This window comes from Myotis daubentonii, chromosome X (genome assembly GCF_963259705.1).
Source record: "Myotis daubentonii chromosome X, mMyoDau2.1, whole genome shotgun sequence".
In the NCBI taxonomy this organism is placed as follows: Eukaryota; Metazoa; Chordata; class Mammalia; order Chiroptera; family Vespertilionidae; genus Myotis; species Myotis daubentonii.
In genome coordinates this window covers 25,804,954-25,819,769 of record NC_081861.1, presented here as the reverse complement: position 1 = coordinate 25,819,769, position 14,816 = coordinate 25,804,954, and the positions used below count along the sequence as shown (strand labels likewise).

The window sequence follows — 14,816 nt, the reverse complement described above, 5'->3', positions numbered from 1 at the left end:
GTTCTTTCTCAAGTTGATATAAATATCATCTATTCCTAACTTGCCAAGATATTTTATCATGAATGAATCTGAGACATTGTTAGATGCCTCTTCTATATCAGATGAACTTGTTTGCCAAATCATTCTAATTAATTGCTAGGCTTAGAATTTGAAAGAATCATTAATTCCTATGGATCCTAGTTAAAAAGGTACTGACATTTAATTGGATTGCCTTTATTTGGGATATGAAGGACTCTTCAAGGCAAATAATGTTTCAGGGCATAGTCATAATTTGGGGTTCCCATTGGGTTTCCATCCCTAGGCTGGAAAGGGCACCTTCATGTTTTGGTTTAGAGCTGCCCTCTAAAGTTTATGTCTTACTGTTTTGGGGTTACTGCTTTTTCTTGAGCTGTTCAGCACTTGCAGAACGTGGGCTTTTATTATCTAAGTTTCTCTCTCCATGGTTCTTTTGGTTAATCTCTTCATTCTCCTGGGTTTAGGATGCTTTGTGTAAATTGAGTGCATGGATGTATGGGTACTAGATAATTGAAGCACTGGCACATATTGTCATATTTCTTCTCTACATATTTCACCTGCAGAAATCTCATCTTCTCAATACTGTGCCTCTCTGGGCCTCATCTCTAAATGAAAGGATTGAATACAATCTCCAAGACTTAGTTGTAAAATTCTGTGATTTTAATTAAGGAAGACTTCTTATTAATAAAGACTTTAGAAGAAAAACTTGGTACAAATAATCCCTCTGGGGGGAAAAAGTCTTTCCTCTGAAAGATTCAATTGGAGATTTGCTGAAATATGTAAATCCAGGCTTCAGGTTAAAATGAAGCACTGTAAGCTGCATTATTTCCTAATGCCACCTGCTTGCAATTTTGTTCAATTAATTTGCTTCTAAAAATGTTACGCTTCCATTTGAGATGCTTACTGAAAGTGTTGCTAACAATTAACATCTATAGCTCAGACCTCTCTAGATAAAAATATCATGCCTAACTCCCATCCTTTGTGTTCTCAAAGAGTTTCCAATTGCAAGTTAGGATTCCTCTAATAGTGTTTCTTGAAAACTGCATCAAAGAAGATAACTTAGATATTTATGGTATTTAGTTTTATTGTTTTTCTAAAAAGTGAATGCAGCTCCATTAATCATTTATAAAGAAGTGAAAATTGTGAACTCTTCTGTCATGAATTAGTGCATTCATAGACTTTCAGACTCTGGGATGGCACACTCCTCAAATGTCATATAAGTGATATTTCAACAGGTTTGCTAAACCAATTGGCTGTGGTAAAGCCAGATGGAAACCAAGATCCTGACAATTCCTTTACTTGTAGCCATGGAAAAATCTGAGGGCAAAAAGCTTGAGATATACAGTGTGTTGCTGAAATATACATTTCTTAATAAGACTTAACAGAATGTGAATCACTGATAATTTAAACAGTGTTGTAATATTAAGTAAAAAAGTACTTCTTTTGTAAAATTTATCTTTATTGTTGAAAGTATTGCAGATGTCCCCCTTTCCCCACCAATTGACCTCCACCACCCCACCCCTGCCCACCCAGGCCTACTGCATTGTTGTCTGTGTCCATGGGTTATACATATATGCATATAAATTATTTGGTTAATCTCTTCCCTCCCTCCTTCCTTCTGAGATTCCAGGTCTCTGGATCTATTTTGTTCATCAGTTTATTTTGTTCATTAAGTTCTACATATAAGTGAGATCATGTAATACTTGTCTTTCTCTGATTAGCTTATTTCACTTAGCATAATACTCTCCAGGTCCCACCATGCTGTCCCAAAGATTAAGAGGACATTTTTTACAGCTGTATAGTATTCCATTGTATAAATGTATCACAGCTGTTTTATCCTCTCATCTACTGAAGGACACTTGGGCTGTTTCCAAATATTAGCTATTGTAAATAGTGCTGCTATGAACATAGGGGTGCATATATTCTTTCTGATTGGTGTTTCTGATTTCTTGGGACATATTCCCAGAAGTGGGATCGCTGGGTCAAAAAGCAGTTCCATTTTTAATTTTTTGAGGAGACTCCATACTGTTTTTCATAATGGCTGCACCAGTCTGCATTCTAACAGCAATGTACTAGGTTCTCTTTTCTCCACATCCTCCTCAACACTTGTCATTTGTTGATTTGTTGATGAAAGCCATTGTGACAGTGTGAGGTGATACCTCATTGTCATTTTAATTTGCAACTCTCTGATTATTAGAGACTTTGAGCATTTTTCATGTGTCTCTTTGCCATCTGTACGTCCTCTTTGGAGAAATGTCTATTTTTGCCCATTTTTTAAAATAATTTTTATTTCTTGAAGTATTACAAAGAGTATTACATATGTCTCCTTCCCCTCCCTTGACATTCCCCCAGCCCCTACCCCCTAGTGTCTTGTGTCCATTGTTTATCCTTATATGCATGCATATAAGTCCTTTGGTTGATCTCTTAAACCCCCCCCCGCAACCCTCTCCAGGCTTCCCGCTGTAGTTTGACAGTCTGTTCAATGCTGCTCTGCCTCTGCATCTATCCCTGTTCATAAGTCTATACTGGTCCCCAATATCTGTCCCAACCTCACTGGAGCTGTCCCAACCTCACTGGGGCCCTCTCGGCATCACTGGGGCTGTTTCAACCTCACCGGGGCCATCCCGACCTGACTGGGGCCGTTTCAACCTTACTGGGGCCGTCTCGACCTCACCAGGCCATCCCAACCTCATTGCCTTTGCCCATTTTTTAATTAGATTGTTTATCTTCCGTTTGTTAAACTCTATGCGTACTTTATATATTTTGGAAATTAACCCCTTATCAGATGTATCATTGGCAAATATTTTCTCCCAAACAGTGGGATCTCTCTTCATTTTGTTGATGCCAAAAAGTACTTCTATACAACTTTGACTTTTCTCCTTATAAATGTGTGTACTTTTGTCAACTCATATATACAGTCAATTGCAGGCTTCCAATTATCACTCATTCTATTTGCTACTGACTGCAGAATCCTAATGAACATCCTACAGATATTTTAATATTTCTATATATTAAAATTAAAAATAATTTTAATGCTCAAGACAATGAAACAACTCAATAGATTGTCTACCACCATAATTATCCCTACATAATAGATTATATACATCCCAGGTAGATAAGTTTAAAGTGCTAATTTCCCAATGGTAAATATGCATGATTTCATTTTAAGTGATTGAAAATTGAGAAAAGTTATGACTCAATCTTGAATTTTACAATGTACAATTTTCACTTGGATGTCCCACCATCACCCCATATTCCACTTATCCAAGTCTGAACTGGGTGTTCTTCTTAGTGAGTCTGTCTTCTTAATTTTACTATGCCTATGAATATTACCACTATCTTCCAATTTGACTTTTCAAAATAAGCAACTCTTTGGACTTCTCTGTCTTCTTCATCTCTTAAACTTCTTGTTACTATAATCTGTCAATTCTTCTTTTCCAATAGTTATGAGATTCCACTCATATCATTCTAATCCCTCATTATTTCCACTTATTATGTTAACCTACAGTTTTTTATTAGGCATATATCATGTACCAGGCACTGTGTTAGTTAGGTATTGGAAATACAATGGTAAGCAAAGAGAGGTGAGATCTCTGCCCATACATTGTAGTGTAGAAGGAAGACATTAATGAGCACAACAAATGTAAAACTGCAGCTGTGACAAGTATTATGGGGATAAAAGGTATAAGGTGTCATAAGAGCCTAGAATAGATTGGTTTGACCTAATTATGGAGGCTTCCTTGAAGAAGTGATGTATGAGTTGAGATCTTAAAGATGAATTGAAGTTAATGAGATGAAGAAAGTTGGGAAGAACATTCTAACTATAGCTAACAGTATATGCAGTGAGTGGCCTTATGATGGGAAAGAGAATACCAAGTGTTGGAGAACTGAAACCAGGATGATGGGCTGAAGACCAGAAAACATGGGAGAAACTTCACACAAATTGAGCCTGGAGGGATAGTTAGGGACCAAACTGTGCATAGCTCTATAGACTCTATTAAGAAAATTGTTGTTGTTTTTTAATTTTGTGAATAATGGACGGCCACTAAAGGGAGCACTGTGTGTGTGTGTGTGTGTGTGTGTAATTTGCATTACAAAAATCATTCTGATTGTATTAAGGAACAGATTGGAGGGGGCCCAAGAGGAGAGGCAGAGTCCTATTGGGAGGCTACTGTAGTTGTGCAGGTGAGTGATTGATGGTTTCTTCTTAAGGGCCGTAAGTGATAGAGATGGAGAGAAACAGGTGGAGTCAAGAGATATTTAGGAGGTAAGATCCACAGGACAAGATTATGGGTTGGCTATTGCAGGTGAAAGAGAAAATGAAGGAGACAGAGGGAGAGGGTTTTGGATTGCATAACTGAAGTTTGATGGTGCCATTCACTGAAGGAATGCTGAAAGATAATCCAGTTTGGAGAGAAGATAGAGTTTAGTTGAGGCATATTGAGTTTGAGATGTTAATGATATATCCAAGAGATGATGTCAAGTAAGCTATTGGTTATATAATTGTGGAGCTCAGAATAGAGATCTGGTCTAAAGATTGAATTTTGAGATTCATATGTGTATAGGTGTCAATTGGAATACTGCGTGTGGAGAAATTATAGAGGGAAAAGGGAAGAGGTACTGGGACCAAGCCTTGAGGGACTCTAATAATTAATAACCAGGTAAAATAGGATGAGTCTGCAAAGGAGATAGAGGAATAGCCAGATAAGTAGGAGAAAATCCAACAGCATGTTATGTCATGGAAGTAAAAAGAAAGTATTTAAAGAAGGATGGAGTGGCCAACTGCCGGGGTCCAACCCCAGCGGGTCCAGGGGTTCCCAAAGGTGTGGACGGAGTTGGCGAAGAAGGAATGACACGGAGACAGCGTTCAGTTGATCAGCAGCCTAGCCAGGATCTCTAGCCCGGATCTCCAGCCAAGTTCTGGTCTGGATCTCCAGAGAGGTTCTGCTTCAGATCTCCAGCCAGGTTCAGTCACCAGGTTCTAGTCAGGTTCTCTTGCCATGTTCTATAGTCAGGTTCAGTCCAGGATCTATTGCCATGTTCTCTCCAGCGAAGTTCTTCTGTCTCCAGGCTCCGTGTAGGTTCTGTCTTCTGAATTCTGTCTGTTGTTGTCTTGTTGCATCTGTATTTATACCAGTTGATTCCAATCCTATCAATCTCTATTCCAAAGGTTAGGGCGTTTCTTATCTCCATTCCAGGGAGTAAAGATTATGTAGCTTAAGCATGATTGTTCATAGTTAAAGTGATTAATTACCCGCCTGGCACTTAGTTGAGGGGTTTTATTCCCTCCCTAACTTCAGGGGAAAATCCCTACCTGGGAATTCAACCTTTCTCGGAGAGGTGACCTTGGTTAAAACACAGCGCCAAGAAGGTGAGCAAACATATTAAGAACCGTATGCCATATATGCCAGGTCCCTTGAAACAGCAAGCATGGACCGGCTCCCGGCAGCCAACATTGTCAAAAGTTGTTGAGAGGTCAAGTAAGATGAGGACTGAAAAAATATTTATATATTTACTTGGAGTCAATTGGTGGCCTTAGTGAATGCTGTTCAGTTGAATGATGATGACTGAAGCCAGGTTAGTGGGCTAAAGAATGGAGCAAGTAAGTGAAATAAGCCAGTCAATAAAGGAAAAATACCACATGATCTCACTCATTCGTGGACAATAGAGACCATTATAAACTTTTGAACAATAATAGATACAGAGGCAGAGCTGCCTCAAACAGATTGTCGAGCTGCAGCGGGAAGGCCGGGGAGGGTTGGGGGGCAGGAGGTAGGGGGGTAAGAGATCAACTAAAGGACTTGTATGCATGCATATAAGCATAACCAATGGACATAAGACACTGGGTGATAGGGGAGGCTAGGGGACTGTCTAGGGCGGGGGGATAAAATGGATACATATGTAATACCCTTTGTAATACTTTAAGCAATTAAAAAAAAAAAATGGAGCAAGAAAAACAGACTCCTAGATACAGAGGACAGACTGACAGCTGTCAGAGGGGAGGAGGGCTGGGGGACTGGGTGAAATACGTAAAGAGATTAAGAAAAACAAACAAACAAACAAAAAACCCCTCATGGACATAGACCAGTGATGGCGAACCTATGGCACGCGTGTCAGAGGTGACACGCGAACTCATTTTTTTGGTTGATTTTTCTTTGTTAAATGACATTTAAATATATAAAATAAATATCAAAAACTTAAGTCTTTGTTTTGTTATAGTTGCAAATATCAAAAAATTTCTATATGTGACACAGCACCAGAGTTAAGTTGGGGTTTTTCAAAATGCTGACACGCCATGCTCAAAAGGTTTGCCATCACTGACATAGACAATAGTATAGTGATTGCCAGAGGAAAGGTGGGTAGGAACAGATGGAAGAGGGTAAATGGGGGATAAGTGGTGATGGAAGAAGACTAGACTTTGGATGGTGAGCTCACAAAGCAAAGTGCAGATGATGTATTGTAGACTTCTACACTTGAAACATATAATTTATTGACCATGTAACTACAATAAATTCAATTTAAAACAAAAGAACAGGGCAGGAGAACTTGGAGTCAGACAGTATAGATAAATTTTCTTTAAAGAAATTGTATGCATGCATATAAGCATAACCAATGGACATAATACACTGGGGGATAGGGGAGGCTAGGGGACTGTCAAGGGCGGGGGGGGGGGAAGGACACATATGTAATACCTTTTGTAATACTTTAAGCAATAAAAAATAAAAATAAAAATAAAATAAAATAAAATAAAAAAAGAAATTTGAATGTGATGGGGAAGACAGAGATAGGGCACTACCTGCAGAAGAATGTGGGATTTTTATATTTTATTTTAGGAGACTACAATATGTTTTACATGAGGAGGGGAAGGCTCCTTAAGGGAAGGAGGGATAACTGCTGGTGTAAGGTTACTGCGACATTAGTGCAGCTAAATTTTTATCTGTTGACTTTATTTTTTCCTATGAAGTAAGAGGCATGATTATTTGATAAATATATGGTGTAGAATTTGAGAATGGGGAAGGTCACAAACAGCTAGTGAAGATAGTGGGAGCATAAATTGACCAGAGAAAAGTAGTAGGATGGCTGGGCAGTGTGAAAAGCTTATTTGAGTTTGAGATGGCCATGAATTTATAGAAATACTATTCATCCTTTTACGTGTCTGTGTCAGCAGTGCTTGATTGCTCAAGTGCAGATATTAAGGCAATAAATAATTAGGCTGTCCCAGATTTGGTGGAAGTGAGGTGAGGAAGAGAACACTACCAGCCAGGCTCCTGAAGGGTCTCTTTGCCTTCAGTGTTTTCACATTCCTACCTATCCTGTATACTGCCACAAGAATTATTTTTCTTAAAGACTACTTTTTATCAACTCCTTTGCCTTGCTCAAGAACCTGCACCCTTCCAAACAGTGTAGTGAGTAAGAGCACAGCTGATAGACCTTGGTTTGAACTCCTTGTGAACTCCAGCAATTCATGTAAACTTCTGACACTCCGTTTCTTCAATTCAAAATGGGGTTAATTGTAATATCTACCTTACAAGGTTATTAGGAGCATTAGACTAGATAGCATGTAGCACAGTGCTTGGCCTGTAATAAGTGCATGAAAGTTGCTATCTTATATTCTCTTATCTGTTTATCCACCTTTCCCTTCAGGTTTCAGCCTAGTCTGAAATTCTCTCTCACCCCTATCCAACATACTTTCTCCCAGTTAGACTGATCTTTTCACTGCCTCCATATTCATTGTCATGTGCCTTGCCTGCTCTTCCCAAACCTCATAACTTCTCAAAGGCCTGCATCTTCTAAATGAAATCTTCCTCATTAGCTTGAAAACAGTGTTGCTCTCTCACTGCACTGATCTCCCATTGCACTTTTGAAACCTGATTAAATTCCATTGTTCACTTTATTATAAGCAGTTACTGTATTTACTGCTGGTGTAAGGTTACTGAGACATTAGGGCAGCTAAATTTTTATCTGTTTATTTTTTCCTATGAAGTAAGAGGCATGATTATTTGATGATTATTATATGGTGTAGAATTTGAGAATGGGGAAGGTCACAAACAGCTAGTGTAGATAGTGGGAGCATAAATTGACCAGAGAAAAGTAGTAGGATGGCTGGACAGTGTGAAAAGCTTATTATATTATTACTTTATTATATTTTTATTGTTTTGTTGAAAAATATTATTATACCAGGGTGAGCAAAAGTATATTTACAGTTATAAACAATAATTAATAAACAGATAATACAAGAATAAAATGTTTTGTGTACTCATAACTGTAAATCTACTTTTGCCCACCTTATATTACTAAAATATTGTCTAAAATATTTTAGTAATATAAGACTTTTCCAATAAGAGTGTGAACTCTTTGAGCCAAAGAATCATGCCATAAACTCTACGCATTTCTTACAGGACCTAGAATAGTATTCACAGTACTTGTTAAATTTAATTTACTTGAATTGAGACATAAGCCAGGTCCCAGTGACCTCTAAAGTAGAGTACACAGACAATACATTAGAGTACAGGAAGAAAATATTGTAAAACATCTATTTATACTTATATTCTTTAACAGTTCTGTTTTTGTGTATGTTTATAATGTATATTATACAAATTTATTATATATATATATAGAGAGAGAGGATTGAATAACATAAATGGTGCATATTCAAGAAATTTTAATATTGGGGTTCAGATCAAAACATTTTTTCTCTAGTATTTAAATTAATAATAGAAATTTGATCCAGTCCAAAATAGCAAGCCTGTGGTGGGCACACGATATAATATACAGATCATGTATTACAGAAATCTACACTTGAAACCTATATAATTTTATTAACCCATGTCACCCTAATAAATTTAATAAAAATAAATAGAGAGAAAAATAAAATAGCAAACCTTTATTTACCACAGTTAATTATATTTTGGTCACTTACTCTTTGTCAGGTGCTATGCTAAATGTCTTACATGCATTAATTTCTCAAAACAATTTCATAAGGTAGATATTATTATCTCACATTATATAGGAGGAAATTGAAGCACAGAGGGGTTAAGTAACTAGTCCAAGGCTATATAATGAGAAAGTGATGAGCCAGGATTTAAAACTACATATATTTTAATCCAAAGCTGGTCCTATTTTTTGAAGATTTTTAACTACACAATTCAATTTCTTTAATAGATACAAGACTATTCAAGTTATTTATTTCTTCTTAAGTAAGTTTTGATAACTTGTGTCTTTGAAAAAATGGTTCATTTTCCAAAGCTAATCCTCTCAATTAGTACCCTACTATAGCATGTACACCTCTTTCAGAAGTGCCTATGTTTATTTATGGAGACACTATGGAATAGACTTCTTACTTAACCAGGGCATTATGAGAACCATATAGAGATTTTAGAAAGTAGAAAGTCATCATAAGAAAAACCAAGTAATTGATTTTGTTATATTTGATACTTAACTCCTTTTTAAAATATGAGAAAAATATAGAGCTCTTTCTTAAAGAATGGTCTCTTAATTTAAAAGCTGAACCCAAATTAACACATGCTTTCTATCTTTTTCAGTTGTTTCTGAAAATATGACAATTCAAGAAACAAGTACAATTCTTTCACAGCAAATAGACCTAACAACCCCATCCCAAATTACTGAACTAAAACCTCAAAATACTGTATATACTTCTACAATTATGTCTAAAGTCATACCTGTATTTAAAACTGATTATAAAACCATATCATATTCCAATACAACATCTCCACCTCTGGAAACAATGACTGTACCAAAATTTTTAAAGACATCCATTTCTGAGACAGCTACATTCATAGCAGACATTTTGTCTACTTCAGCAGCTGTTGCTCTACCCACCAAGAATACTTCCACAGGCACTACTACCAATTCCATGAAAATAACTAAATCCCCATCTTCAGAGAACACAGTGACAACAAAAAGGGCTGGAGCCATTTTTGAGACCTTTTATCCAACTACAGCTACTAATTTCTTATACACATCTGGATTTACCAAGAATTCAATTGTACCCAAATCTTCAGCGATTGGATCTCCACTGGCCAATATGAAGACAGCATCTTTATGCTCATCTATTGAGCCAACATCCAAATCTACACCATCATGGCATAAACACATATCCACAGGTATTGGAGCACTCCCTATCTCCACAGCTAGCCAGGAGTTTCTTGCATCTACAGTTGCTGGAACTGTACCTTGGTCCACCGTGAAACAGACTTCTACTCACATTGGGACTGCATCAGCATTCCCACCTATGTCTGTGCTCATCTCCAAAGCTGCTCCAGTAGATACTGTATTTCCTAGAAATCAGAAAGCATCTACATTGGCAATGACTGATAAAAAAATATCATTTACAGTTCATTCAATGACACTTCCATCTAAGCCTATTGAGACGACTTCTGAGCTAAGAACAGTTGAAACAGAATTGACATCTACAAATTTCCAGGATGTCTCTTCATCCAGAATGGAGGATACAATATCTATCTCCATGCCAAAAGAGGCCTCTTCTGTGTCCCTTTCTTTCAGGACATCCTCTTCATTAACCAGAGCTGAGAGTGTACAGACAAATATTGATACTGAGACCACACATACATCCTTGATTCCTGGAATCACACTTGCACCTGCAGCTGATGAAAGTATGCTTTCCCCCACAGTCACTGGGTCAGAATATACCAAGAATACATCCACAGATGGTGAAAATGTGTTTCCTTTTATCTCCACCAGATCAGCTTTCACATCCAGGGCATCTGAGTCTGGTCCCACAACAATAAGTGATGAAGGTGCCCATCTATTTACCAGTGAGATCAATTGGACTTCCAGACCAGACCAAACTCTGTTGATGTCAATATTCCATGGGAATACTTCTAATACAGAACATTCATCCACAACTGCTGATGTTAATATGCCTCCAGAAGCATCCATAGAAAGTGAGGCTACCACTACCACTGATGCTATTATTAATACTGATACCATAATAGACAGATATACAACAGCTCTATCCAACTTGACATCTCCGTGTTTGGCTAATTTCTCCATAGTTTCTAGAACCACATCTATAAACAAACTGCCTGAGTTTAAACTTACCACCTTATTACTAAGAACCACCCCTAGGTCCGCAGTAGCTGGAAATGAACTTATTTCAACATCAAAGGAAACAGTTTTTCCACCAGTAGATATAATATCTACCCTTGCTGACACTGAACTAGATTTTTCTACTGAGAGTGCTTCTGAGACTACACAAACAGAGGTAAAAAATACAATTGCATTTGGAGAGACAACAATCCCTGTACCGGAGTCTGCAACAACACAAAGATTCAATGCTTCTGTGACAAGGAAAGAAGCAACTTCCCATTACCTTAAAGGAAGATCAACTATAGCAGCAACAACAGAGGTTTCTCCATTTGCAACAATGCAGGAAGCAACAGATGAGTCTATACAAATGGTGACAGCTTCTGTCATTGTTTCCCCTTTTCCTGATTTAGAAAAGTCGACTTCCCCATTGGATAATAAAACTGCAACTACTGAGGTGAGAGGAAGATGGCTTTCTCCAAAATCAGTTAAAACCACATCTGAGACTTCCTACAATGGATCTTCAGAAATCTTTAATTCCACCCACACATACACAGCAGAGTGGACTTCAGAGACTCCACCTGAAGGTAATCCAACTCCATATCCCACTTCTGGGAGCACAAAGGCATTTCCTGAACCCCTGGTTGCTTCTACCATAAGAATATTGGAAACCAGTTTTGCCACTATTCCTACAGAGAGGACAGCTATGTCCTTGTCTACTGGTATGTTGCCTCCACAACCTACAACTACCCATTCCTTAGCAACCCCTGTGCCTATTATCCATATGTACTCACTGCCAGTTAATGCCTCTGCTGTCACCTCTATGGTGATGTCTGAAGAGACTAAGGTTACCATGTCTGAGCCTTCTGCACTGGCCAGGGCTTCCTCCACATCTGCATTCTCAGATGTCTCACCTCTGTCATCAGCTATACTGACTACAGCATCAGTGCCACCAATGGATCAGACTGCTTCCACAACCAGCAATAATGTGACACCTATAGCAACTTCCTTTCTGACAGAAACTACAGTCTCCTCATTGAGATCTACCAGTCCTTTGGCAACTAAGGCTGAGACCACTTTTCTGTCCACCTCAGCTGACAGAGTAACTTCATCCACACCCACTCTTGCCTGCTCTAAATATCTCCCTGACAATATTTCTGTTGTGACCTCCACTCATATGATCTCAACAATGTCTATACCAGTAGCAACCCAGTCCACATCTCGAGTAGAGGATGCTTCCACCCATGCTCTCAGCTTCCAGAATACTTTCAATGGCAGTGGAGATGTTGTTAGCTTGATTACTGCCACCACAGAAAATTATGCTATTGATGAGACCAGGCCCTCTGCCAACAAGCTTACTACTTCAGATGGTCAGATTTCTCAATTTTCCACACGTCTGGCAAACATACTGGTCCCCACTCTATCAGTGACTGATATTTCTACCTTAACTTCTGACAAAGAGCAGATTGTCACCTCCCTAGGAAAACCCCTTGGAACTATGGAGGTGACAGAGATATCCCCATCAAATAATCCTTTTATTTCAGAGTCTCAGAATTCTTCATCCTTGGGAATGACAGATACAGGATTTGCTGAGACCACAAAAATGTCCAGTTATCAAACACATACACCTTCAGAGATTCCACTTGTAACTCCCACTGATGGAATTTCAGCTTCATCTCCCACATCTGGGCATACACAGACTGTACCTACCACCTGGATCTCAAGTAACACCGATGTTCACATTTCAGAAATGTCTACCAGTCTTGGGAAAACAGCTTTCCCTTCAAAAGCTCTGACAATTACCACGTTTTTGTCTCCTGACAAAGAAAGCATAAGTGCCCTCTCAATATATACTTGCAGGACTGAGAAAATGACAGTAAGAACCACCTCTGTGACTCAACCTTTCTCATACCACCAGAACACTTCATTTGTAGATGCCATATCTTCCAGGACAACCAGAATATCAAATCCTATAAACATCAACACAACTCTTTCACACTTGCTTTCACCCCGGACTCAACCTGAGGTGACATCAGTTGCCTCTCCCATTTCTGAAAGCACACAGACCTCCCCAGAGTCCCTGTCTTTTTCCATAACTGGACTGCCTAGTGCCAATTTTACAATTATTTCTACTGACAGGGTCACTACAGCCCTTTCTGCTCCAAGTGTAACTACCTCACTTCTTGGGAAAACATCTATGGCAACGTCCATTCCTCTCTACCAGATGTCTTCACTGCCAGTTACTGCCTTCACCTCCAAAAGAGTTTCTGACACTCCTACAATACTAATGACCAAATATTCTAAAATAACACATCCAGATTGTTTGAAAAGACACTCTATAGCTACTTCTGGACGTGGGTCTGAGGTGTCCTCAATGTCAGTTCATGACTCTGCTTTTTCACCTCCAACTGTTTCTCCTGACAATTCCACAACAGTTGGATCATTCTCTACTTTATCATCTTCAATTACCCCTAGGACTACTATAACCATACAAACATCTACATTGGATGTCACACCTGTGACATATGCTGGTTCTACTTCAAAAAGCACAATGGTGTCTTCTGCTTTTACTACTTCAGAAATGACAGAGATGTCCTCCCAAATCACACCTACATCCTTTTCCTCTCCAACAGAGACAACTTATCCCTCCATGAAAACCATTCCAACCACTATTATGGCTGGGGTGGTGACTCCATTTGTAGGCACCACTGACTCATTTCTACTCAGTTCTGAGAACACTGAAGCTATGTCTTCCATTCCAAAGACCACATTTTCACCATTTTTATCAACATCCCCACAGTCATTCCATGGAGACAAGGCTACAACTCTGGGCATATTAACTGGAATTACTAACACCTCCCTATCTACTGTAAGCAGTGGTAGAGTAACAATTTTCACAAATACTTATTCTAGAACTGCTGCTCCTAAAAGTGTGATTTCATCTATTCCTTCAGATAGTCTCCCTACTCCCTTGAATATTCAGGTTTCCCAATATTTGACTAGCTTTAAGAGCACTCCTAGACCCACACAAAGTATAAAAGCCACCACTTTCTTTTCTTCAAAAACAAAAAAAATGACTTCCTTGTCTGAAAATACTGAAAATACTTCAAGCACTGAACTAACAAAAGGTGCCACATCTGTAAATACCCCTATTTCATACCATCCATGGACTCCATCCAGTGCAACTCTGCTCTCTTTTAAAACATTTCTTTTTTCACCTCATAGTACTAAAGCTGAATTCTCTACTCCAAAGACTTATCTTCCTCCTACATCCCACATGGTTGAATTTCCAGTTCTTGGAACAAGAACCACATCTAGTAACACCCAGCCTCTGCTTATGACTTCCTGGAACATACCCATAGCTAAAGATTCTCAATTTCCAATTTTTACCACTACTCATGTGCCTACACCCAAGAAGATGGAAACAGAGACTCCATACCTTGTTCCTGGGTCTTTATCAACATTCATGGCCTCTAAGACTGGTCTTGTATCTGGAAATGTTATGGCAATATCATCAATTTCTACATCAGGAATTCTTCCTACCTTGGGGATGTCTGAGAGCCCTTCATTATCAATATCTTCAAGAACTATTCCTACCACTTTGGTTGACATTAAGCAGACATTTGGTAAGACTAACATATCTGTGACTCCTGTGACCACACTCCCATCAAATACTTGTGCTACTTTGGGATCTATAATTTCAAAAAATACTACTTTACCCATGCTGACATGGG

At 38.5% G+C, this 14,816-nt stretch overlaps 1 protein-coding gene across 1 annotated transcript in view; it reads left to right on the top strand.

Annotated features, from left to right (window-relative positions):
* The window catches only part of ADGRG4 (adhesion G protein-coupled receptor G4), a 109,638-nt gene that overhangs the window by 15,777 nt on the left and 79,045 nt on the right, over positions 1-14,816 (top strand). The window contains 1 exon segment of the mRNA XM_059678533.1: positions 9,558-14,708. Coding sequence (XP_059534516.1) covers positions 9,558-14,708 — 5,151 coding nt within the window.